Source organism: Hydra vulgaris, chromosome 09, assembly GCF_038396675.1.
Source record: "Hydra vulgaris chromosome 09, alternate assembly HydraT2T_AEP".
Taxonomy (NCBI): domain Eukaryota; kingdom Metazoa; phylum Cnidaria; class Hydrozoa; order Anthoathecata; family Hydridae; genus Hydra; species Hydra vulgaris.
In genome coordinates, this window is record NC_088928.1 from 4,254,941 (window position 1) to 4,281,864 (window position 26,924).

General features: G+C 28.6%; 2 protein-coding genes and 2 long non-coding RNA genes across 6 annotated transcripts; all 4 read right to left on the bottom strand.

Annotated features, from left to right (window-relative positions):
* Positions 1-738: 738 nt before the first annotated feature.
* LOC136084500 (uncharacterized) lies at positions 739-9,479 on the bottom strand. Of its 3 annotated transcripts, XR_010640593.1 has the most exons (6): positions 9,370-9,478; positions 2,318-4,126; positions 1,907-2,096; positions 1,512-1,779; positions 1,333-1,404; positions 739-1,196 (listed from the first exon to the last, which is right to left on the bottom strand). It is a non-coding gene; the product is annotated as an uncharacterized LOC136084500 (long non-coding RNA). The 3 variants fall into 3 exon arrangements; XR_010640594.1 differs by having other exon boundaries at positions 1,907-4,126; positions 9,370-9,479; XR_010640595.1 differs by lacking the exon at positions 2,318-4,126 and having other exon boundaries at positions 9,370-9,462.
* A 7,737-nt stretch (positions 9,480-17,216) lies between these two features.
* Positions 17,217-20,848, bottom strand: LOC136084978 (uncharacterized). The gene is made up of 4 exons (XM_065806375.1): positions 20,514-20,848; positions 19,670-19,796; positions 19,091-19,591; positions 17,217-18,987 (listed from the first exon to the last, which is right to left on the bottom strand). Exons 1-3 carry the CDS (start codon positions 20,649-20,651, stop codon positions 19,416-19,418), a joined length of 441 nt encoding a protein of 146 aa, XP_065662447.1. The 5' UTR covers positions 20,652-20,848; the 3' UTR covers positions 17,217-18,987; positions 19,091-19,415.
* LOC136085192 (uncharacterized) lies at positions 17,278-18,162 on the bottom strand. The gene is made up of 2 exons (XM_065806481.1): positions 17,815-18,162; positions 17,278-17,715 (listed from the first exon to the last, which is right to left on the bottom strand). Exons 1-2 carry the CDS (start codon positions 18,160-18,162, stop codon positions 17,278-17,280), a joined length of 786 nt encoding a protein of 261 aa, XP_065662553.1.
* Positions 20,849-22,721: 1,873 nt separating the features above from the next.
* Positions 22,722-24,860, bottom strand: LOC136084501 (uncharacterized). Its single transcript, XR_010640596.1, has 4 exons — positions 24,624-24,860; positions 23,867-23,961; positions 23,577-23,742; positions 22,722-23,456 (listed from the first exon to the last, which is right to left on the bottom strand). It is a non-coding gene; the product is annotated as an uncharacterized LOC136084501 (long non-coding RNA).
* Positions 24,861-26,924: the final 2,064 nt, after the last annotated feature.

Consider the following 26,924-nt stretch of genomic DNA (forward strand, 5'->3'; position numbering starts at 1 on the left):
ATTTCATTAAAAAAAACTATTTGCAATCGTTCACGTAGTTTTGTCCGCAGCTGTATATATATATATATATATATATATATATATATATATATTGCATAGAAACAGACCCTGTAGGTATGTGTGTAAAAATTTCAAACCATTTATTTATCTAAGTTTTATATATGGTTCGAAAGAGCTTTGAGTTTGTAATAAAATGGTGAAAACTTTATGTAAAAAGAATAATTACAAAAAAAGTTATGCTCATTTAAGTAACATTATTTTTTATGACGCATTGCTTAAGAAAAATGCAACTTACGTAAAAACTCGCGTTCGGCTAACGGCAGCTTTGTAATAAAATTATTGTTAATTTGCGCATGATTTTGCATAGTGAAATGTGCAAAACGATTTAAAAACATTAAAAAAGTTTCTAATTAAAATAACAAAATATTTTTAGTGATTAAAACGTAATAGTAAAATCTATTACAAAATTTTATAAAACATGCAAAAAAAAAATCGCATAATTTTGCGATATTTACCATAATTATATATATATATATATATATATATATATATATATATATATATATATATATATATATATATATATATATATATATATATATATATATATGGTTAAGGGTATATATATTTATTTTATTAAGGCTAGATTTTCTATAGCATATAGGTGAAATTTAAATGATTAAAAGCTTTAGCGTTTTCGCCTCATTTTTATTGTTACTAATGAATTTCAATGAAAGATTTATTTACAAAAAGATATATTTACAAAAAAGATATATATATATATACATGTATAACATCGGAAAAGGCGTAACATTTTAGTGGGGGCCGAAGTACAAAAAAATCATAAAACACCATATAGTTCAACTAAACACCTACACAAAAATATCCATCTAAACAATGGAGGGGGGGGGGGCATATCCACCACGGCTCTCCTTCATTTTCCCTTCCGTAGTCCATATATCTATCTAACTTTATAAAAATTCCAACAAACCGCAAAAAATAAAAATAATTTTTTTACATACTTCTTTAACAAAAAATTTAGACTATAATAATAATTTTCTTTTTTGCTTAGTAATGTTTTTAACAGAATTGCAGCTTTGAAGAAAGCTTAGTTTTTGAAGCAAACAAAACTGTGACATCCATAGCTAGAAAGAGTCGATTCTTTAGTACGCAAACGAAACCACATCCAATGATATCTAAAATAAAGTAAACCCCTAAATTAATATCGCTATACTTATTTAATAAGGATGCCTTATGTCGCGGATAATAAATAAATATATAACTGTTATTATTGCATTAATAAACATAATCAATCTCTAAAAAAATATGAACCGGTTTAATCTTGATATGAAAAAGATCAACATCCATCGAAGCAATCGTGTGGTTTTCATCACGTTGTGTAACCTTGCAATGATAGATAAGATAAAATATATCAGATATATAAAATTTAAAAAAAAATTAAGGCTAACAATTAACTAATGTATAATAAATTAACATGTAACTGTTATTACTGAATTAATAAATATATTCTTGAGGTCTTTAAGATGAACATCTACAGTAACAAGCTGCCATCATAGTTAAGACCTTGCAATAAAAGATAAATGAAATTATATTAGATATTTAGCACAATAACTGAAAAACCCATTACAAATTAGAGAAGATGAGAATGATTTCCTAACTTAAAAAAAAATTCAAAATCACTTAACTCTTGATACACAACCCATTTCCCATTACCAAACAGAAAAATCGATTGAAGTAGACCCTTCAATACTTTTTAACCTGAAATATAATAGATTTGATTATAAGTTATAATGAAAAGAAAGTTATATTGTGTTAGTGTAACTATCTGGTAATGGCAGATGCCATTTGCCTAGAGTGTACTGATTTATTGTAACTAAACACTAACATCTCTCAATCCATGCAAGCAAAAGTCTGTCTTTCTGGGTAGAAACAATGTATAGCCATCATTATGATTAACATTAATTGTCATGAGCCAGGCAATTTGCTTATGTCAAATAGTAAATGAGCTTTGGTTTCCCTAGCTCGTTGCAACCAGGTCAACCATGGTTGTTGGATATCGGTAACTAACCGACTACCTAAAATTACATTTCTATATACATATATGTATATACATCTATGTATACATAAAAACAAATTAAAATCTTTTCATTATCTTAAAAAAAGGGGAGGGTAGAGAACATGATATACATTAGGCACTGTAAACTTTATTAAAAAAATAAAGATTAACCTACTATCTGTAAATAATTTCTGTTAATGCATGTTTATAAGACATACTATTATTTAAAATAACATATACCTTATTACACATTTCTATTATGTTGTCACCATATCACCACTTATTATGTATGCAGAAAGTTGATATTTGCTCACTTCATACTCAACACCATCATCACTTCATTCTCTTTTGGTTTCCAATAAGAAACTATATATACATCACTTTTCTTCTTTTTAATGCCAACAATTCTGCCTTAATATACATCCTGGATGTTAGTGGCATTATCGAACCACATGTGGCAAATACTTCTTCCAATAGAAACTCCAATAAAAATTTCTTCAATATCTGAGGCCTCATTATTTTCTAGGTCAGGAAACATTTCTTTTACCTGATCAGGCATGCAATTTTTTAATATTTTTTCTACATTTCTACGTTTGTTTTCTTTTCTCTGAATTTTATCTGCCATTCGTTTTATCAATTCTAACTTCAGGTCATTATGACATTGCATATTTGTAGACCGCTTTTTTCTGGCATTAGAACCGCTTTTTTCTGGCATTAGTCCATAATATCAACTTGTTTTGAATATCATTTGGCTTTTTGCATAGCAGAGCAGTTGTTTTATTTTTGCAAGCACGAAGTTTTGAAGAAAGAAAACAAAGAGTGGCATTTAGACCTTTGTGCTTTGCAGCGCTAAACATACCCATAAGTTCTTCTGAATCAATGTTGTGAAGCCTAGCTGACTTAGTCTGGTCTTTAAGGTGATCATTATAACTCATTTCAAATTGCCGCTTGTACTGCCTGTCAATGACGCTAATAACTGCATTAAGACAGTCAGCTAATGCTTTACTCATTTCATCAGTTACTGGGCAAAAGCTGATTATTGAATCAAAAACTACATCTTCAATATCATTACCAAAGAAATCAGTTTTTCGTTTAAGTAGAGATAAAGGATTCTTGCTGCTCTCAATAAGAGTGTTCCGAACATCTTTTACTACCTGAATGCCAGATATGTAGTCAAGTCCCGTACCTGGTGCAATATAAAATTTTGTCATCCAAGGACCAGAAAGTAGCTTTCCAATTAAAGCTAAAACACACAACTCATGGATACCTAAGGTGAATTGTGTGGATGTCAACTGTTGTTTCAAACAAAAAATTTGATTTTGAAGTTTTTTCAACTGTAAATTTGAAAACTTTTCTTTTAATTTTTTTCTAAGCTGAGAAATTATCTTTTTCTTACGAGTAATAACTTGATTTAGATATTTAAATCTGTATGTAAACCTTTGCCTTATCTCTTAAACCTTCAATACCCTCTTTATGCTTTCTCTTCGTAATTGCCATTTCATTTGCCAAAGTGGTTAATCTCTTTCTCTTAACCTTTTTTCTGGGACTCAACTGGTCAGCTCTCAAACTGGATAGTGGCTCATAAGAAGAGGTTTTTAAAGTAGGGCGAGATAAAGGAGATAAGCGATCACTATTTTATACAGATGAAACACTGATTTGTTGAGAAGAAAATGAAGAACATGTAGCAAAGTCAATTGAGGTTGCAATTGATTGCGATGTTTGTGCCACAGCAGATGTTGTTATTTTGTATGCAAAGAGCATGTTGCAGATGTCAACAAATGGTTTCGAATTTTGTGAAAAATGGTTTACAAAGACATTTGATGTTCTAACTAGTTGCTGAATCTGACTTATACAAATTTTGATGTTAAAATACTTACCGATTAGTTCTATAGTTACTTTATATGAATCATTGTTAGTTGCAAATATATGCAGTACATGTCCATTTCTACAGCTAATATTAAAATAAGCTGGTATTGGAAAATTACAAGCTAAATAAGTTTTAGCTTTACCATAAAATAGATTTGTTTTCTTGTGAGGTCCCATGATGCACTAAATTAAATTCAACAATCATAATACTACTACTTAATTGGGTCGGCTATTAATCATAATTAAATAATTTAAAAAATCACCATTAATCTATAAAAAATTTGTTTAAATATATGTATATTTTTATATATCATATATAGCTTAAGGTGGCATTATGGTAAATTATGGGTATGGAAAAAGCTGAGAAAATGCTGTTATTGTTTTTAATGATTTTTATGCAGAATCATCATAAAATAGCGTTAAATAATTTTAATTTTAGCATTTTAAATTTACTTTTGCAGAATTTTGCCCTTAAAATAATTTTGGTGGAGGAAAAGAGTTAGCCATCAAATATATATATATATATATATATATATATATATATATATATATATATATATATATATATATATATATATATATATATATATATATATATATATATATATATATATATATATATATATATATATATATATATATATATATATATATAACCACCTTAATTATACTTGTTAGTTTTTGTGTAAATCATTTAATAATTATAAAAAAAGACAACACAAATACTCTTAGTAGTAAAAGGCTATTAAAAAAAAGTTTGTGTAACAGTTCTAATAAAATATATCATTATAATGAATAAAAAATCAAAAATACTGAATTCTCCACTGTCAAAAACCGCCCCTCCCCTAACACTATGTAGCGGAAGTGGAAATACATACTTCCACTGCGCAGAACAATGGGGTATGAGGTCATGAATACCTTTTGATGAAATTTGGCAGGCACATAGAAAATAGATCTATACAGTTGCCTGAAAAATTTTAAATATGTACCAACATGCCTTCAATATTAATGCACCTCCGGAACAGAAACGAAATTTTAAAACCGATTGAAAATCACTGGTAACTGTAACAAAAACAACAGAATTTATAACAAAAAGTAACAGTAACAAGAGTAGAAACAGTTTTATAAAGTGTAACAGTAACAGTAACACTAAAAGAGGTGGAAATGGTACCTCCACTGGGTCGAAAAATATGGTATGTGGTCATGAATATTTATTAATGAAATTTGGCAGGCACATAGAAAATAGATCTATACAGTTGACTGGAAAATTTTAAATATGTACCAGCATGCCTTCAATATCAATGCAGTGCCAGAACAGGAACGAAATTTTAAATAGCAATAAAAAAACTGAAAAATTTATTACACGTAAAAAAAACCCATAATTTATTCAAGATAAAACATTCTACTTTTTTAATAAAGTCAAAGCTGATATAAAATTCTAAAAAAAAAGACAAATAAATACATCTTTATCACACCGACTTCGAGCACGCTGTGAAAAAAAAGGTCACAGTTTTTGTCTTTGAAATCGGTGCTGTAAAAAGCCAGATACGCACATACCTAGACCCTGAGCAACAGATAAAGAAATAGGAGGAGGAACAGCTTATTTTAAAAGAGGGTGAAAAGATGATCAGCAGGGTAACCAGCTTATCATCAGGGTGAACAAAAAATGAAGGAGGGCCAATTAATACTTGAAGCTCTTGGAATGAAGTTAAACAGGTACGTATAATGTGTGTATGTATGTATATGTGTGTGTGTATGTGTGTATTTTATACATGTTTTAGGAGAAATACTGTAACAATGGGGACACCTGTAGCAGTTATATTTACTGTACCTTGTGCACCAAAACCTAGAAAATCTTTTTTAGAACTCACGAGTAGGATGAAACATAAAAAAACTAATAATCTTCAGGGAAAAAAACTTCAACATGTAGGCATGTGGTAAAAAAAAATTCAAAGTTCTGTGGTATTAAAATCAAAGATATCATTAGATGTAGTTTTTAATAACTAAAAAAATGATACCGAAATTTTTATTTTTTGATGTCACTTAAGAAAGTTATGAGTCTTTTAGGCACAAAATATTTTATAGGGAAAGTTGAATAATGTTGTGACCGCAATTTGTAATTATCAACTTATATCAATCATAACTTTCGTAAAAATGATCCAATTTACATAAATTTGGTATCTATTGAAAGCTGAAAAAATTAAGAAACATTTTGTTAGTAGTTGGAGTAAATACAAATGATCGGGGGTGGGGAGGGGGCTGTGCCTCTGACACTGTCACCCACCCAAAAGTGGATGAGTTTTTTTGTAATTAACAACATAAGTCAATGAGATTCACAATTTATTTGTTGATAAATTAGTGATCAATAGAAAGTTAGAGAAAGAATCAATTGTCTCTGGGTAGCAAAGATTAATGGGTATATTTAGGGGTAGCAAAGATTAATGGGTATTATATAGGTGGTAGGGGGGGGTTGGTGTGTGGTAGGTAGTTAGGTTGGTGGTGTAAATAAATAATTTTCAAAAGTTTATGTTTTTATGTAAAATATGTAGTAAAAGAAATGCAGTAAAAGAAAAAAAAAGGTGTCGACACAAACTGATAGTTATATTCATTTATTGCATAAAAGTTAAAACTACAAAAACTTCAAAGCCACATAATGTTTTTAAAAGATGTGGTTAAGAAAATAGCCTTTTTTAAATATTAACCAATGCTTAGTTTTCAGGATAATATAAGGTCTCCATAGATTATATAAGCAGCAAGTTCATATTTTGAAATATCATAATTCATTGCATCATTATCATAGGATTTATTATCTTTCCAGTATGCTACAACATAAACCTGCTTACCATTTTTTACCTTTATTTTTTCAAGTTTACCAAAATAAAGAACTTCTTCTTGCATTTCTGAATTAAACCATAAATGGCAAATGTTTCTACCAACTACTGTATCTGATAGTATATGGGAGAGGTCTGATAATTACTTAGACTCTAGTTCTTGAAATTTTGTTGAATTATCTGACCAACTAAGGTTTTGAATTTGAAGAGCCAATATTTTTCTACTTTTATCCTCTTTTTTTGCTTCTTCAACATGTTACGATCATTTCAAGCTTTATTTCATAAATATTTTTTTTATTTATCTCTTTTTTCTGGCTTTGTTTATTACCAAGAAGACTACTTTCATTTTCTCATCTTTATCTACTTGCTCAATGTAACCACTTACATTTTTTTTTTATTGCTCTTAATTTTGATGGCAAAAAACATAAAGTAGTTAGGAGCACAATGTTTAGCAGCACTGAACATACCCATGACTCCTTCTGCATCAATATTATGAAGCTTGGCTGTCTGCGTCTCTTTTATAAGTTGTTCTGATGGCTCTAAATTAAAATATCTTTTATATTGTCTTTCTAAAACAGCAATAATAGCTGATAAACAGGATATAGTCATTTGTTCAACTTCTTTGTCTTTTGGGCACACGAAAGCTATTTCTTCAAAGATCTTATCATTTTCAATTATATTTCCAAACAAATCTTTTGTGCTAAATAACAATATAGGATTGTCTTTTACACGATAAAGATTTTTTAAAAGATCTTTAACCAATTTTATCCCTTCAATATGACTTAAACTTCCTGTAGCTGACTAATAACATAATGTCATCCGTGGTCCTGTTAAAGTCTTTACCAATAGCCCTAAGACACAAATTTCTTTTTTAGCTGTTTCATTAATAAAGTCTATTCTTAAACTTTGTAGCCCTCCACATGAAACTGTACTGGTACTTAAAAATTTAATAAATAAGTTGTAGTGCTGGATTAATATACCACATATGTGAAAAAAATATGCAATCTGTTCCCTCTGTAACGGGGAATGAGTCCTTTAGGAAGTTTCATCTCATCTAAAAAGATTTTAAAACCTTTAGGATCTCCTTCACCATCTTTGTATCATATCTTATTCAATTGTAAAACTATATTACCAACGATACAATCTTTCCCAAACAGCACTCCATTATGTGTTTCAATCATTTTTAATGCAGACCTGCAAGAGCTGGATATTGTTTCAAGATGGTGTTAGTGACAAATAAATTCATTTAAAACTTTTCCCCATAAAGAATTTATTAGATGAACAATTACATAATTAATGGTAACACGGTCAGTCATAGAGTTTGTAATGTTTTGAATAATTTTTGAGTGGCTCTTTTGATAGTCACAATTATGGAAATCAGAATACAAAAAGGCAAGTTGATGTATTGAAGATACAACATGAGTTTGATAATTGTGTACAGTACCACCTGACAACTGATATATTGCTATAACATGACACTGTGGTTTGGTTGTAAAATGAATAGAGTTTATATGTACTCCTTCTTGGATTGTTGCATTAGACCCAAGAGTAAGATTGGTTGTAGAAATCGCAATTTCAGCAGCATGAAGGTCACTGATTATACCTAATTCACGAACCATCTCTTCAACTGTGCTAAAAAATTTTCTATATGTGCAATGCCTAAATGTTTGAAAATTTTTGGAAACAAAATTGGAATACTTTTTGTTGGTACCTGGTTAATATTGGCATCATATATCATTAATTGTAGCCGCCATGTAAATGTTTTTTATCTTTTTTGAATGGCAAATGTTCATTAGCAGAATCCTTTAACTTATCCAATTTGTATAGCAAGTTCATATTTTCATGTTCTAGACCCTTTAATCAAATTCGTATAACTCCAGTCATTTTGTTTTTCTTTCTTGTTAAGCTATATTATCTTTATATGTTTTTTTAACATTTATTTTCATTTACTTTTTGCTGAAACTTCAGCTAATTTTTGCCTTAAAATTGAAATAGTTAAGTTTTTCCTTTTAATAGACTTGGATTGTTGCATATACAATAACAAAACATGTCCATTGTAGCATTTGTTTTCATTGTTGTCTGGGGCAAATGTAAAACTGACTATAAAATACTTTGCAAGCCTAGTTTTAGAAAATGTAACAGGAAAACTTTTTTTTGAATTCATATGAACAGCAATGCTATAAAATATATTAATTATAAATAATATTTATTTTGCTAAACTGATACAGATTTAAAAAAGTCCAATTAAAAACTAGTTCAATTGTCATGTGACATCATAATCAAAACATTTCACGGCATATTTACTGCCTTAATTTTTTTCAGAAAAAGTGAATCTACTACCAAAATTGCCAGCGATTTTAGCATATATTCCAATCTATAAAATTTCCTAAAATTTTCAGAATTAAAAGAAAAATACTTTTTCTTGTTGACGTTTTAAAAATTGTCGAGAACAAACTCTTACTTTAGTGATAACTTTGTTTTCCTTTTGATCAACTTTTTCAGCTTGTCTTAAATGTCATTCATTTGTAAATACTTAAATGTATTTTATACTGAAATTATTAATTGAAATATGAAGATTATAAAAAACAACTATACCTATTCTTAAACCATCAACAAGTTTAGTAATATCATTAAGGCAGAGGATGTCCTTGACGCTTCATGAAAAATTCGGAAACACTTTTTTAAGCAAATTTCGGCTAACGTAAAATTGAAATTCACGCATCCCTACAACATGCTGTAAAAAGGTTGCATCTAATCCGTCTACGGCACCTAGGTCTACTTTATATGGTCCAAATTTATAATTTCAATACTGCTTGCAAACTTGGAAAGTTCCAGCAAAAAACAGCTAAGAATTTAATAAAAACAAAAAAAATTCCAGCACTTATTCAAAATACAATTAAAAATAAGGGTATCTTTTGTCAGGAAGGGAAGTGGTACATCCAATACTGGCAATGTTGCACAAAAATTCTTTAATAATCCATCTGTGGCTGGAAGAATTTTAAATTTGAATACCAATATGATCAAACTATTTTGGGACCTGTTGATTGATATGAACAGTACAACCACAAGACCAGATGTAAAATTTTTGTTTGTTTGATCTCATTTCTAACGATTAGTTTTTAAAAGCCATTCCAATGTCACAGTCTGTGCATAGAATGGTAGTTCATGGTGTTTCTTCTATTAAATATTTTAAGTATCCAATAGGCTCTTTGTCTGAGAGTACCATTGAAGCCAGGAACAAAGCCAACTAAGCTATACTGCAAGAATATTCAGCTGATAACTGTTCTTATAGTAAATATTGGAGAAAGCTATGTATATCTTTAAATATAAATATTTAATGTTATTGCTTAATTTTATTAATGATACATTTTAGGTGCTGGTGGTAGCCAATCTGATATTTCTGAGGTTTTTTCACATAATTAACACAGTATGTTTTTTTCATGCTTGCTAAAAAAAAAAAAAACTAATTGTAAGAAAAGTTGAAACATAAGAATCCTAAACTTTTATGATTGAGGAAAAATTGCATCAATTTACCTCAAATGGACTCAATTTTTTTATGTTTTTGTTTTCCTCAAAAATGTGTCTTAAGTTCTATTTCTACTTAGGGATGCATACTGCAATTTTTAGCTTATTGTAAATATTAAATTTTGCTCCACATAAGGATATTACTAAGACTTGTTTAGAATGAAAGTTTTAATTATATCTATTTATTACAGTCAATACAGTTTTTTTTCTTGAATGTATAATTATTAGAATTAGAATTTGATAATACAATTACAATAATAAAACTTTTTTAGATTTTAATGTTTGTTGTTAAATAATTTTAGGAAGTCAAAGAGTAATGGTTCGTATTAAGAAAAGAAATCATGGAAGTATCATTAAACCGTGCAGTTGTAATTGATAAGCAAAACGGTTATTTTCATAGCCACATATTGTTAAAGACCTATTTTAGCATCAGAACCTTTATTCTGCAATTGTAGGGAATAGAACTTCTGGAGTATTTATTTTACTTTTATTTATAATAAAATACTTGTAATATTTCCTTTTTTATTTAAAATGAAAATATACATTTTAGATAAGGTGCTGTTGCATGTTATTTCCTTTTTTATTTAACATGAAAATATAAGTAGGAGACAAAAAATGCCTGTAACCCCTAAAAAAGATAAACTGATATAACTATCAAAAATCGAATAAGTCCGAATAGACCGCTAAAAAAACCCGGAATGAAACCGGTTTTAAAAAAGACCGAACTTTTTTTTATAAATATATGTATAAACAAACAATATCTCATAATTGATGCTTTGTTAAAATTACTTCAAAATTTTAAACAGTTCTCTATTTATAAGGCTATTTCCTTTTTTTCCATCAGTGCGGCGGTTAACACATCAAGAGTTGTCAGAAATGATACCTAAGCAGATAACGAGCTTTTATTCACAATATATGGAAAGAATGGGACTTGGGATGGGAAAGTCAATTTAAAAAATGGCTGTAAAAACGTATGTAGGGTTCACTAAAAAAGTCTTTCCAGTTCGCAATCATGAAAAAAGTCTTTCTAGTTCGCAATTATGAAGCTTCTATGGAAGATCTTGATAGTAATCCTGTCACTCAACAAGCTTTATGTATTCTTGCAGGAAAAGTCTACCACTTTTGTTTTGGATTAGGAATTGCTCTATTAACTGTTGCTTTAGCAACAATAAATCATTTTGATGTAACAAAACCATCTTGGACTGTTAAGCAGCAATCTGAGCAAGTTCCTGAGAAAATGCTTAGCAATCCTGAGCAACCAATTCTAAATTGCTATGTATATACTTAATAGCAAAATGGAAGAAGACAAGCAAAAATTATATCAGTAAAAAGAGTAAGAGCTGGGCAGATATTTGCTGCAAAGTGAAAAGAGAAACAAGCTGCATTACTAAATGAGCTTGAAAAAAGTAAAAAAACTTTTAAAAAAAGAAGTTGAAAAAAAAGAGAAAATCCAAGTAATAGAGTTGTCTCCATCACTTGGATTTTCTAATTGGGTAATTTACCTTTTAATGAAACCTAAAGCTACTCCTCCAGTTGTATCTGTTCCTCCTGAACCGATAAAAAAACCTGTTCAGCCTGAAAGAGATTCCTGGAGTGTTTGTTAAGCTCTTCTCATCATTAGATATTGTTGGATATCTTGTACATTTTCTGGGCCATTATCAATTACATAAACTAGCTCATTTTTTTACATTTCTGTGTCAACTTGCCTGAGAAATTTTTGATATATATCTCCTCGAGGACTTGAAACTCATCAGCTGACAGCTCATTATCAATAATTGCGCGAAATAACCCTCCTTAAATAGAAAAAGCTGCTTCTGCAGCTAATGTAAATAACATGTGGAAGCGTTTGCTGCTGCTGTTATATTTTTTTTCATGAAACCAAGCAATGCAGAGATAACTCCACATAAAGCACCAGTTGCAGCTAGTGCAATGCTTACAAAAGCAGCAACAACAATAACAGCAATAGAGCCTGCAACAACTCCTGATAAAAGTCCAACTTCATCACAAGTGGTAGCAGCAATAGATAAACGTTTTGAAATTTTTTTACGTTTCATGCTTTTATCGCGAAAGTTGTCTGAAATAGTTATAATACGCTATAAAGCCTGGGCCACCTTGCTATACCATACGTTTCAAAGCAATCTCTAAATAGATTGACGTCATTAACGGAATCGTTAATGTGTATGTAACAGTTAAGTTGCTAGTCCAGTAAACTGTAAGTGTTTGAGACATTTTGTATTTTATTACAAATATATACCTTTAACAGGTAAGAGCATAATAAATTGCAATATCTCTCGCCGCAAGAAGAGCTCCTCTCTACGGTTGTTAGTATCAATATAAACATTAGTTGGCTGTTTTGTCTCTGGTGATTTTGTTTCTGTTGGTTTTGTTTCTGTTGGTTTTATTTCTGTTGGTTTTGGGTCTATTTTTTTAACTTCTTTTAAGCTTGTAAGACCAAAATCTGTTGCAGTAAACATGAAATCTATAATTAAATTGCATTTAGTAAACATGAAATCTATAAATACATTGTACAATAAAGCAAAAGTGCTTAAACTCCGCAATATGTCGTAGCTAATGATACAACAAAATTTAAAATATTTCTATAAGTAATACTGTTAGATGGTTCAACCCAAGCCTGAGGTGGATGCATTACTTCCGGATATAAATAAGTAAGAAATATATTTCTGTATGCTATGCGAAATGAAAAGTTAGCGTTAACATATATCGCAGGAGTTTCTAGATCAGCAAATGTTATTTGACAACGTGATACACCTTTTATTGGTATAGGTGGTTTGTCAGTTTGTTTAACATCTTATATTGATAAAACCATGTTTGGTAAAGACTCTACAGGTTCATACTTAAAGTTTAGATTAAACTCTGGAGTTGGGTAGTAATGCTTGCCTTCGCTAAGTTATGACCCATTTGAACCTGCTACAAGTATGTTTGTTAAAACTAGATAGCCTTTGTATTTGCCCGGTTCACCATTTATATTAATACTAAAATGCTCAAGTGTATCCTATCCACCACCTGTAGTAGTATCAACTGCCATTTTTATGACGTTTATTTCTAACACTTTATTTCTTTTTGCTATTATATCTATTAGTTAATCGTATGATTATGGCTGTTGTTCGTATTATTATGGCAATTAGTCGTATGATTATGGCTGTTGTTCGTATTATTATGGCAATTAGTCGTATGATTATGGCTGTTGTTCGTATTATTATGGCAATTAGTCGTATGATTATGGCTGTTGTTCGTATTATTATGGCAATTAGTCGTATGATTATGGCTGTTGTTCGTATTATTATGGCAATTAGTCGTATGATTATGGCTGTTGTTCGTATTATTATGGCAATTAGTCGTATGATTATGGCTGTTGTTCGTATTATTATGGCAATTAGTCGTATGATTATGGCTGTTGTTCGTATTATTATGGCAATTAGTCGTATGATTATGGCTGTTGTTCGTATTATTATGGCAATTAGTCGTATGATTATGGCTGTTGTTCGTATTATTATGGCAATTAGTCGTATGATTATGGCTGTTGTTCGTATTATTATGGCAATTAGTCGTATGATTATAGAAAAGGATCTATACATTTTGAGCAACAAATCCAACAATTTTATATATAATAAAAATCTAATATAAAATATATAATAAAATTTTTTATATAAATTTATAAAATATATAACAAAATTTTTATATATAATAAAAATCTAATATAAAATGTTCCCTATAATATAAATTGCGTTTGCAAATTTTGAAGCAAGTTATTTTAAAGAGTTTGCAAGATGGTTGAGAAAGTCCTAATTTTTTTCTGGTCCATCTCCTTTATCACAATCTCCTCCGTCTCCACCATCCCCACCTTTGCCTGGACCATCTTTGTCTGGATCACCTTTATCAGGCTTACCACCGCTAGTAAAACTTTTAAAAAGTTTCATGAAGAACAACTCCAACAGCTATTATTACAGCAAATAGTGTTATCCCCTGTTAATGAAAAACAAGTTCAATTCTTTTCCGTGTAAGTTTTTCATCATAATATAATGTTTTAACTAGCCGTCGAATTTCTTTTATCTGACTTTTTGATTTAATTTTAAGACTTTCAATTCTAACACTTATTTCTCTAATTTCTTTAATAGCTTAATTTATTATTATAAATTTATGACGGTTAAATTTTTCAAGTTCAATATCACCTTGTTCTCTATCTTTTATTGACTTTATTTTATCATTTGTTCTTTTTACAGTAAATTGAGCTACACGCTCTTTACTCTTTTCTTCAACAATAAGATCAGTTTTACTTTGAATCTCTTTTTTTATGTCACTAATTTTGACTTTTGGAAAAATATTGCTAGCTGTAGTTACAATTATATCTAAAGCTTTAGATAATTAAGCTCCTCTATCTGTGGTAAAACTATCAAAAGAAGTTCATTAATTTGATCAAGAAGTTCATTAATTGTGTTAATATGCTCAGCAGATATTTTTGGGGATTTAAAAAATCTACTATCCCTTAATCTTTAAGCATATACTGCCTTATATTACTATCATTCAAAGCTCTGGATTTTATTCCACTATTTTTTAGGTTAATTTTATAAATTTTATTTGTCATTGGTGCTGTACTTTCAAAAACACTTTCGTCTTTAAATTAAAAAAATTTGACTCTAATCCTTTTCATATCTATTTTAAAATAGATATAAAAAGGATTAGAGTCAAATTTTACTTATTTTCTTTACTCGCAATTATTTTAAACATCAAGTGTTTTAATTATTTTTAATTATATTTCTAGATCAACATCTCTAACAGAAATATTTTGTTTATTAAAAGCACAATCCAATTTTTATATTTCACTTCTTAAAAATGAAATTTTTGCTCCTGGCTCAGATGGTATTTCAGGTAATTTTATTTCCACTTCTGGTAAAGCCTCGCTTGGATCAATATCAATTAATGATGGTTCTGCAGTTCCATCAGGAAATAAAGGATCAATTTCGCCTGGATTAATAGCTTCTGCCATTTTGCAGAGAACAATATATTAGGTAGTGATCTCACCTCTAAATACAACAAAAATGAGTTCATCTCATCAATCAAGTTATGGTACTTTGTTAGACCCTCGACATAACCTTACTACAGTGTATGGTGTCCGAGGTGAAAAACAAATTATTACTGTTATTTTCAAGCAACGCTAGCAAACCCATCAGGTCAAACATTTTTAATTCGTTTTACTACTTTGTCACCATCAATGATAGTAGTGCCTGGATCAATTCGTTTGCTTTACAATGTTGTTCTCACTAGAGGTATAAATCTTACAAAAAGGCTTTTAGCAAATCTAGGTCGAAGTAATATTAATAAACTTACAATAAGAATGCAATGTCATGAAATTTAAAGTACTTTTAACTATTGTGATTATTGGAGTGCTCGGATTTGTTCTTACCTTAATCATTACGACCATGCTGATTCTAAATCTCTTTTAATATCTGGTTCAACAACAGGTGCTAATGCATCAATATCACTCGCATTTGGACGAGGCGTGCAATACAAAGCATTGCACGACTCTTAATTTTGAATTGTGTAATAGTCAAGGACCGTTTCACCCTTCATCATTTTCAGATCAACTTGAATATGAAATAGTTTTTTCTGACCGAAGTCAAGATATTATTTCAACTGATACTTCAGCTACTCCAGACTATGCTTTAAATAATTTAGCTCTGCAATATGAAGTTGTTGAAAATTAGCAGCTTGCAAAAGATATTGCTTACAGTAGCGTTTCACGTTTTTGACTTTCATTCGAGTGAATTGTTCGTCATCGACGTGTGCAAAGAGATTCAACCCAAACTTCATGGCTTTTCGATGTGAATAATGCATGCAATTCTTTAAAACACGTTTTAATTTACGCTCCACCATCTACCTCTTTTGCAAGACAACCAGAAAAGTAAAACTCAATGAATATCATTAGAATTGATGTTTTAATCAATGGACAGCCCAAATAAACTTTATTCAAATGGAATGCAACTTTATCACCTTGTAAAAGAGTCTTATCGATGTCGTAGTGGACCAGCTCGCAATATTATTACTGAAACGAATATGTTAAATAGTAATGATAGTTTTCAAACTATAACACCTAATGGTTTTTATTTGTGTACCTAACAACTTTTGACATTTGTTTTCAGAAGCTGCTCCGACCTACATTTAAGCGGATCAGCGGATCAAACTTGTCAGTAGAGAACCAACAGACCGCTGAATTCATATATGATTTTTTCGCTTCAAATATGCTAAAATATCCTAATAAATTAAAGTTTAGATAAGGTAAAGCAGAAAAAGTAAACTAATTACTTTTATTCGAAAACAAAAAATATACGTACAGCCTTTTGGTTCTCGACTTATTAGCTATGCACTTTGTTTTTCATTCAAATGAAGTTTTAAAAAAGCTCGGGTATGCTTATGCAAAATGATTTTGCTTTATTAAAGTTTTTTGAAGATTTTATTGATATATTATGTTTTGTAAATTTAAATCTCTATATCAAAAAAAATATATATATATAATTATGATTTTTTGTTTTAATGGTTTAAATTGTTAAAAGAGGAAAAAATTTAATTTAAGCTTAAAAAATGTAAACCATTTAAATGCATCAAATAAGCACTATCGAGATAATTATCTCGATTTCTATATTTGAATATAGAAACATGCGTAATGTATAGTAAAGATCCACAATATGCTTACATAAACTTGTTTTTAACAAAAATCTGAGCCAAGCTCAAAAAAAAAACATTTACTTTTTATTTTCTTGATAAAAAATTTATAAATGTTTGTATTCATACTCAGGGCCGCCGAGAGCCTTCAAGCCGCCCGGGACAAAACCTTTTTTTGGCGCCCTTATAGATTTCGCTTCATATAAATACTTAACATTGAAGCAAGAAAATACAGTATGCCTTTATAGCTACTTTAACTTTATTTCATTTTTTGCTAACTAACCACAGCATAAACAATTCCTAACTTAAATAAAATTTTCGAGCTTTTTTCGAGGCAAAATTATAAATTACTTCATCAAATGACAATGATTTCGCGAGATCATTTTCAATAGACAACATCATAAGATTTAAAAGTTGCTCTTGTCCCATGGTGGCTCTGAAGTGGTTTTTTATAATCTTAAGTTTACTAAAAGATCTTTCACCCTCTGCAACGGATATTGGCATTGTGTGAAAGATGCGCAAAAGTATGCATATCGACGGGAAAATTGGTTGTAAGCCTTTGGAATATATTTGATTTAAAAGATTGAGAGAGTTGCCTCTATTGAAAAAGGAAGATGTTTTCAACTGGTCAAAGTGACAAGTTTCCTCAACAAGATCATCTTCTTTAACGTCATTTGAATAGAATTTTGTAAGTTGACGAGCATTGTCATCTTGTAAAGAAGGGTCATCAGACTGAAGCTAGATAAAGAAAAACTGAGAAGAAACCTTTTTGACCACATTAAATCTTGATTGAATTTGTAGAATTATGTGGTCCAATGCCACGTTGAAAATACTTACTTCAAAATTCTTTTCTGTATTGTCGAGGTAGTGGGCTATATTTGATGGTTCCTCGTGGAATTTTTTCACTCTTCTTGTGCGTTTCACTTTAAATTCTGTATCAAAGCCTAGGTTTCCAGCCACTAGCTTTGCTTCAGTCAAAATACAATTCCACAACGAACGAATGCGACCTAGGTCATCTAGAAGATGTTGAATGAGGATGACTTCTTCTTCAATGGTGATTGACTCCGACTGGACACATCGACTAACACCATCAATATTTTGCAGTGTCTTATACCAAATGGTCAGGAGAACTACTGATTCAAATGATTTAAAAAATTTTCCCAACGATTTCGCTTGATTTAGCATGTCCGGAGTTAGGTCAAGTTGATTAACGGTTCTGTCCAAAGCAGCAATGATTTCTCATGTTTTTTCACTAAAGGTTTTACAACTGCAATGTGGGCTGACCATCTAGTATCTGAGAGCTTGTGAAGTGATAAAGCGTTTCTTCAAGAAGAATTTTCCATCAAGCTGGGATGCAACTAAAGAACACGTAAAAAGCTTGGATATTGCCAAATAAACGTTTTGATCTCAGCGCAAGACTGAGCAGCATGAACTCCAGCTAAATTTAAACTATGCGCACCGCAAGGAATGTATAAAGCGAACGGATTTTTTTCCAGTATATGAGCTTGGGCTCCATTATAGATTCCAGCCATATTAGAACAGTTGTCGTTCCTTGGCCTCTCAATTTTTGTAAATCGAGATTCAATTTCGCTAAAACATTGCAAATTAAATAAGCAATATCTGCACCTTTCTTTTTCTCCATATCTTCAACGCAGAGAAATCGTTCTTTAACTTCCTAAATTATCTTACCCGAGTTGAATTGCACAAATCAAAGAATAAACGTGACTTGTTCAGTGTGAGATACATCTGGGGTCCCATCGGTAATTATCGTAAAACATACGGCACCTTTTACTTCTTTTACAACTGCTTCTTGAACTAATGTAGCGCATTCACTGATGAATTCGTTTTGTGATTGCCAGGAGAGATAGTAAGCTTGCATTCTGGTTCCCTTATTTTGATGACGAGCAACTGTTTCAATATGATTCTTTAATGTTTCATTGTGACAAGAAATAAGTTCAAGGCAACTTAAAAAGTTCCCTTTCTCGTTCTCCTCCATTGACGAATATTGCCCTAAAACAATAATTTCTACGTTAGTTAAACGTATATCATAGAAGTTCTGTAATAATAAAGAACTTATTCTTAATTATTTAGAGTTCTGGACTAGAATATTTACCTCTAAATGATAAGTTTTGAGATGCTAAAAATAAAGTTGCATCTAAAATACAACGAAGTATTTCACGCCATCTGGCTACTTCCTTTTCTAGCGTCTTTTGGAACTCTCAATTCCGTGCTGATTGACAAGAGCTGAGTGCAAAGTCTTTCAATTGAGATAATGGCTTTGATGAACTGGGTTGCTATGATGACTTTTGATACGATCACTCAATTTTCTCCAGTCATTTCTTATTCCTCCATTCCAGCGAAGAAGAAGAGATCGATCCCCATTGGATCCGGACACAAAGAAGAGAGTTAGACGATGGGCCTTATATCAAATAATCTCTTTAAAATTTTTCTCCATTAGGCAATGCAATGAAAAGAACTTCTTTTGGGAAAGCCCTGTTATTAGAAGCATCTCGTGGGAAATCATCAGGTAAAGTTGATGGACATTTTTTGATTATTTCTTCTTTTTCTTTTTGCTCAAGAATCGATGGCCAGAGTGCTGGGTCATTTTCAACGCCTGAATTAAAAAAAAAAAATTAAAACTTAATATTTAATTAATTATTTAACTATTTTGAATTATTGTTTGTGTAAAAACCTTTATTTTCTTCGGGTTTCAATTCATCATTAAAACTGTCGTCTGTTTCATTTTCTACAGAACCAAGAGAATGTAGATCATAATACGATAACTCTATTGTTTGTTCTGATTTATTTAATTCGGCCGACTTGAAAAATGATTAATTATTATTCGTAAATTGCTTCGAAAATAATATATATCTATATCTATCTATATATATATATATATATATATATATATATATATATATATATATATATATATAAATAATATATATCTATATCTATCTATATATATATATATATATATATATATATATATATATATATATATATATATATATATATATATATATATATATATATATATATATTTATATATATATATATACATATATATATATATATATATATATATATATATATATATATATATATATATATATATATAAATATATATATATATATATATGTATGTATATATATCTATCTATCTATATATATATATGTATATATATATATATATATATATATATATATATATATATATATATATATATATATATATATATATATATAGATATGTATATATATCTATCTATCTATATATATATATGTATATATATATATATATATATATATATATATATATATATATATATATATATATATATATATACATATATATATATATATATATACATATATATATATATATACATATATATATGTATAGATATATTTATATATATATATATTATTTATATATATAGATATATACTATTTATATATATAGATATATATTATTTATATATATAAATATATATTATTTATATATATAGACCTATATATTTCTACTAACTCACCTTCAAATCAGTATTTTGATTAGTAGCTTTGTAAAACCAATGTAATTCTTGGAGCGTTTGTTTATTTTTTTCACATTCTTTTGCCCTTTTGGAAGCCAATGCCCTATTCTGGGCACCAGAAAGTTTTTTACGATTCATTATAAACAGTTACTGTAAATAACTGTACGCATCAATAAAATAATAGCATGGTCAACAACGCAAGCTCATTAAAAAATTATTAACTCAATCTCAAAAAGCTAATGTCATAAATCAATATTTCAATAGTTGAATATAAATCTTAAACATGAATTACCATAAATAAGTTGATCGTAAAGAGTTGAAAAATATTTACTATTACTTTCTAAATTCGGAATAGAATTATTTCTAAATTGTATTTGTTAATGTTAATGCTAATTATAATAATGTTATTGCTAATTATCAACGTTTACGTTTTTTTTACTTTACTCTGATGATTGCGAAATTCTCAAGGGGCATTTTAAATTTTATAGCATATAGAGTACGAAAGGAATGACGAGTTCATATTTTAAAATTATTTCGAGGAATTAAAAATAATTATATTACGCAACTAATATATACATTTCAATTATGGCATTTTAAGATTAAAAAGACTATTTTTGTTTTACTTCGGTATCTGGCGCCCCATCGACATCTGCCGCCCGGGACAAACTGTCCCTTTGGCCACCCCCTCTCGGCGCCCTGACCGAGAGAATAAAAAATTTAGAACATATTAATAAAGATATTGAAGAAAGTTTAAATATTACGCAGGAAATTTAAGGAAAATAAGTTAACTGGAAAAAATGATTAAAAGTAAAAATAATAACGCTATCGATGAGGTAAAAAAAAAATTAAGACAGTTGGAGGACAGACTAAGAAGAAACAATATTCGGATTGATGGAGTTATCGAAAAAAAACTTGAAAATTGGGATGATACTGAAAGAAAAGTTCAAAATTTGTTCAAGATTAATATACGTCTTGGCAATATCAACATAGAAAGAGCTCACAAAACGGGAAAAAATGAAGAAAACAAGACCAGAACCACAGTTGTCAAATTACTTCACTATAAGGACAAAGTAAAGGTCTTACAGGCAGCAAATAAACTCAAAGGATCGGGAATCTATATAAATGAAGATTTTTCAAGCGAAACACGTGAAGTAAGAAAAAATTTACAAAACAAGATGAAAGAACAAAGAAAGAATAGTATTTATTTTGTTATTATTTACGATAAACTCATTGTGAAAGATTTTAGGAGAAAGCAATCCAGCACTTAATCACATTTTCTACTTTTAACCTTTAAATAAACACATTTTATTATACTTAATAAAATAATTACATTATTATTCATTATTATTATTAATTTTTTTTTTTGATACATTTATCCTTACAATTAGTCAAAATAATATTATCCAAAACACTGAATTTAAATCAATTCTAAATAAAAAAACACTATTACTGAATAAAGATTCTGATCATGATATTAACTATTATAAAGAAAAATTAGAAATTTCAATCCAATATACTATGATATAGAATCGGAAAACCTTATTGAATGTTTGGATATTAATTCGTTCTCACTTTTGCACTTAAACATTAGAAGCTTACAAAAAATTTTTGAATTATTCAAGCAGTTTTTGTATAAAAGCAAAATTGATTTTAAAGTTGTTTGTCTTAGCGAAATTTGATGTCACGATGTTAATATTGAGAATGATTCAAATTATCAGTTACAAATTATAAAGCAATGATGATATCAGTAGTCGGGTCATTATAAACCCAGTCGGCACATCTGGTTTTAATCTCGGAATTGAAACCCGTATAAACACGTGTTTGTTACGATCCAGGCGTAAACCAGAAACACGTGGATTTCACGGGAAGTTTAACTGGAGTTTTACACGTGTTTTCTAAGGTTTCAAACACGAGTTTTTTTATGTTTTGAATACGTGTTTTTGAGGTTTTAAACTCGTGTTTTATGAGGTTTTAAATTCGTGTTTTCTTTAATTTAAAACGGACTTATGGCATTAAATAAAGTTTCCAAACGGAAACTTTATTTAATGCCTTAAGTTAGTTCAGGCATAAGTTTTCCAAACTTATGCCTGAACTAACAGCTGTTCAGCACGATTTAATGATAGACCAAAAATTCGTAGGTTTTAGACACGTTTATAGCTTTAAACATGTAAACCTTTTTTTATATATACTACATTATATTTACGACAATTTTGTTGTTTTATTTTTGTTTTTTAAGGTAAATTATTTTACAATAATACTACGAAGAAAAAATAAACAGAGAAATAAAAAACCAAATCATTAAAATAAACTAATAAAAGACGCTTGGCACATGGTTACCATACATAATATATAATTTCGATTGATCGCCTCTTCCGTCATTATAAAATCTAAAATCGTATAACAATACGCTTTCGCATTTTTACAAACAACTCCAGTAGCATCGAATGTTCTTTCTAATTTTTCTTAAAAGTCGGGTTTCGAACTTTACTAATTCCTCAATCGAGGTAACCTGTTCAAATTTAATTTAATTCAAATCTTTATCTAAAAACTATTGCAGTAGCCCAAATTTCTTTTTATGTAATGGTGTGACACAATCATTTTTGCTAAAACATGGCATCATCCATGGGAGAGGTTTCGTTTGTCTGATTTTTTGGTCGATCTGTATTGGTAATGGTTTTTGATGATTCGCCTTAATCTATTTAAAAAAAAACAAGTTTTATAATAAATTTCAAAATAAATGATTATCTTAGTCTATTGTTTTGTATTGTACTTAAATAAATGCACTATAAAAAATGCTGTTTGAAAAAACCAGAGTGATGATTCGATGGAAGAGTAAAATTGCTTTTTTCCTTATTAATCACGCTTGTTTGTGTCTGTACATTTAAACGGAATCGACCCTTCATTCTTCTTTTCAAGTTGTTTTTTAGAGCCACCTACTTCAACCTAAATTAGAGACGCCCTTTAAGAATTTATGAAACCCATTAAGAAACATAATTCATCAAATATACTATTGTACTTTTTAAATATTATAAACTTTTAAATTAAATGCAAATAAGTAAATACTTTAGAGAGACCCAGAAGCCCGAGTATTCACAAGTATTTTCATTAGCATTTGTACCAGGATGTAAATCCTCTCTCAATTGATTTTTGCTTATAAATATAGAAATCTTTAAAGGTTGATTCGAAACCATCTCATTTAGGTTTTGTTGCTTGTTAAAGTGCAAATATCCTGTTTTAAGATAAATTAGAGTAATATACACTCAAATATAGGTAATAAATATAAAAATAAGTTATACATAATATTTAAAAAAACCAAATGCACACATGCCCCCTGTTCATTAATAGTCACCTACCTTAATCAACATTAATATTATTATCTTCATTAAGTTTCTGAAGTCTTCTATAAATATATTGTCTTCATCTAGATTATGTGATAACAGTAAAACTCCTAAAAGATAAAATTTGCAAAAACAAAATTTACCAGAAATATAATATAATAGTGTCATTTTAAATTTTTTGAAGTTAAAGATAAATAACTAGAGTTTCAATACAAGTATTTTCATTAACAGTTGTACCACCATTAACATTTTTTATCATTCTCTTTTTCGTTGAACATGTGAAAAACTTAGTAGTTGACTTTTAGTAGAATTAGTAAGATTATTTTAGTAGATTATAAGTAAGTAGAAGACTTATAGTAGAATCTTTTCAATTTATGTTTTGTTGCTTATTAAAACCCACATATTCTGGTTTAAAAATGTTACATATATATATATATATATATATATATATATATATATATATATATATATATATATATATTATATATATATACACACAAACAAAACAAAAAAAGTTCAATAAGTGCTAATGCATATCACTAGCCATAGTCTGCTTGATAATAGACCCTTACCTTTATCAGCAAAAAAAAATATCATTTCTGCAATCAGATAGACTATGCAAGAAATTTTCTTGCTGGCTTCAGCTCATGCCATATTTTTTATTTTGCAGACTCATTTTTGTATCTTCTCAAACAATTAAAAATTAATTTAACATTTACATAATAATTTTCAAATATAAACAATTGATTTACAGAAAAGTAAAGTTACTTACGGACAGTATTTTGCAACAAAGTATTACTAGAATTTGCTGTCAATATTGGTAGAGAAAGTTCATTCAATGAAGCATAGGTAGTATATTGGTGCAGCCTCACAGCTCGAAGACAAATTTAAACATTCAGGAAATAAATTTCCAGCTAAGGCTGATCGATATTTTTTCATATATTCTTTCTACTATGCTGAACTTGTTCTTTTCATTTTTGTTAAATAATTATTATTAATAGGATATCCTATAGCATTTAGTACACACATATTTATATAGGAACAACACTAGTATTTTTCAAACATATAACAATAATAACAATAGTAATAACAATAATACTGTTAACACAAAAAATGTATTTTATATATATATATATATATTTTCATCGCAGAAATAAACACACATATACAGATACAAATACACACAAATATACATACGACAAAATAAACACTCATATGTGTGTATATGTGTATATATTACGTATACATAACATATACATTTATTTATAAGTGTATGTATGTATGTATATATTTAATATTTATATATATATATATATATATATATATATATATATATATATATTTATACATACATACATAATATATAGACTTATACATACACACATGTATACATATGAATACATAAATAAACACATACATATTTTATATGTATTATACATACATATATAAAATATACATTGTATAAATTATATAGATACACAAGTATGTATGTATATAGATACACGTGTGTATATATATATATATATATATATACACACACATATAAATACACACGCGTATATTTATATATATGTGTGTGTGTGTGTGTATATATATATATATATATATATATATATATATATATATATATATATATATATATATATATATATATATATATATTTATATATGTGTGTGTGCATATAAATATATATACATATATATATATATATATATATATATATATATATATATATATATATATATATATATATGTGCATATAAATATATATATATATATTTATATGTATATATATATATATATTTATATGTATATATATATATATATATATATATATGTATATATATATATATATATATATATATATATATATATATATATATATATATATATATATATATATATATATATATATATATATATATATACATGCTAATACTTAACAAAAACTGAATATATTTAACATATCAATTTTCTCGACAAATGTTTTTCTGAATGTTCTTGTTACACACTCTAAAACCTTCCGAATAATAAAAATGCAATAAATTTAAACAATCGCGTGCTTTTAGTAATGGTTTCACATTCGTTGCGAAAACTTCTGATAATTTAATACTCCATTTTTGTAACTGAAAAACCATCACTAAAAACTTGATATCCAAACTGGTTTTTTGGTAAAATATAATAGTTAATTTCACGGAATCAAAACTCTATTCTTGACACGTGTTATTCTTAGTGTTTTCGGGAGTTTTAAACACGCAACAGAAACCACGCGTAACTTTTAAACGAGTTGTGCCGTCTGGGAAACCAATAAAATATATAACTATTCGACTATTGCACATTATTAATCTATCTTTAAAACATGGCGTTTGTCCTGAAAAACTTAAAAATTGTAAAAGTTGTACCAATTTTTAAATCTGGTGATGTTTCAAACGTTGTAAACTATAGGCCGATCTTAATTCTTCCTTGTTTCTCAAAAATACTAGGAAGAATTATGTAGGGTAACCTGGGGCAAAGCGAGACACTTACAAGGAAAATATTCATAACTTGAGAAGAACCACGTTTCACAACAAGAAATTTTGAAGGCCACTAGCACATTATGTGTCTAATGATCTCTTAAATATTTGTGGTGAGAGGTTGTTTCATTGGTAAAAAAAATGCATATGCAAAGTTTCATGTTAGTCTAAGTATTTGAATAAAATCTATTCACATAAAAAGCAAACATCGTTTAATGTGCAGTCTTCGTGTACCCAAACAGTACATACACAACAAGCTATCCAGTCAATTTGGGTACCATTGCACCATTTTCCTTAACAAACTAGACAACACCATTCCTATTCATTGTTTACATCTTTTGCAATCAAGAATTTCTTTAATTTTCTTTTCTTTTTGTTCTTTTTTATATTTTTTTTTTTTAATTTATTGTCATTGTTTTTTTTCAGTAAATTTTTTTCTTATTGTTCTTGTTTTTTTCCTATTGTTTTTTTCTCATTGTTCTTTTTAAGTAAAATTTTTTTCCTAATGGACGTCTTCTTTAGGTCCCGTGCCTACTGGGTTAACACAATGAAAACTGAC

What these genes read in the sequence shown, in the direction of transcription:
- LOC136085192 (XM_065806481.1), bottom strand. Translation starts at nt 18,162, where the DNA reads ATGCTAAATCAAGCGAAATCGTTGGGAAAATTTTTTAAATCATTTGAA. An exon ending in ATACAGAAAAGAATTTTGAA is followed by an intron (nt 17,716 to 17,814) that starts GTAAGTATTTTC and finishes TTCTTTATCTAG; the next exon opens with CTTCAGTCTGATGACCCTTC.
- LOC136084978 (XM_065806375.1), bottom strand. Translation starts at nt 20,651, where the DNA reads ATGAATCGTAAAAAACTTTCTGGTGCCCAGAATAGGGCATTGGCTTCC. An exon ending in ATCAAAATACTGATTTGAAG is followed by an intron (nt 19,797 to 20,513) that starts GTGAGTTAGTAG and finishes TCATTTTTCAAG; the next exon opens with TCGGCCGAATTAAATAAATC. An exon ending in GAAACCCGAAGAAAATAAAG is followed by an intron (nt 19,592 to 19,669) that starts GTTTTTACACAA and finishes TTTTTAATTCAG; the next exon opens with GCGTTGAAAATGACCCAGCA.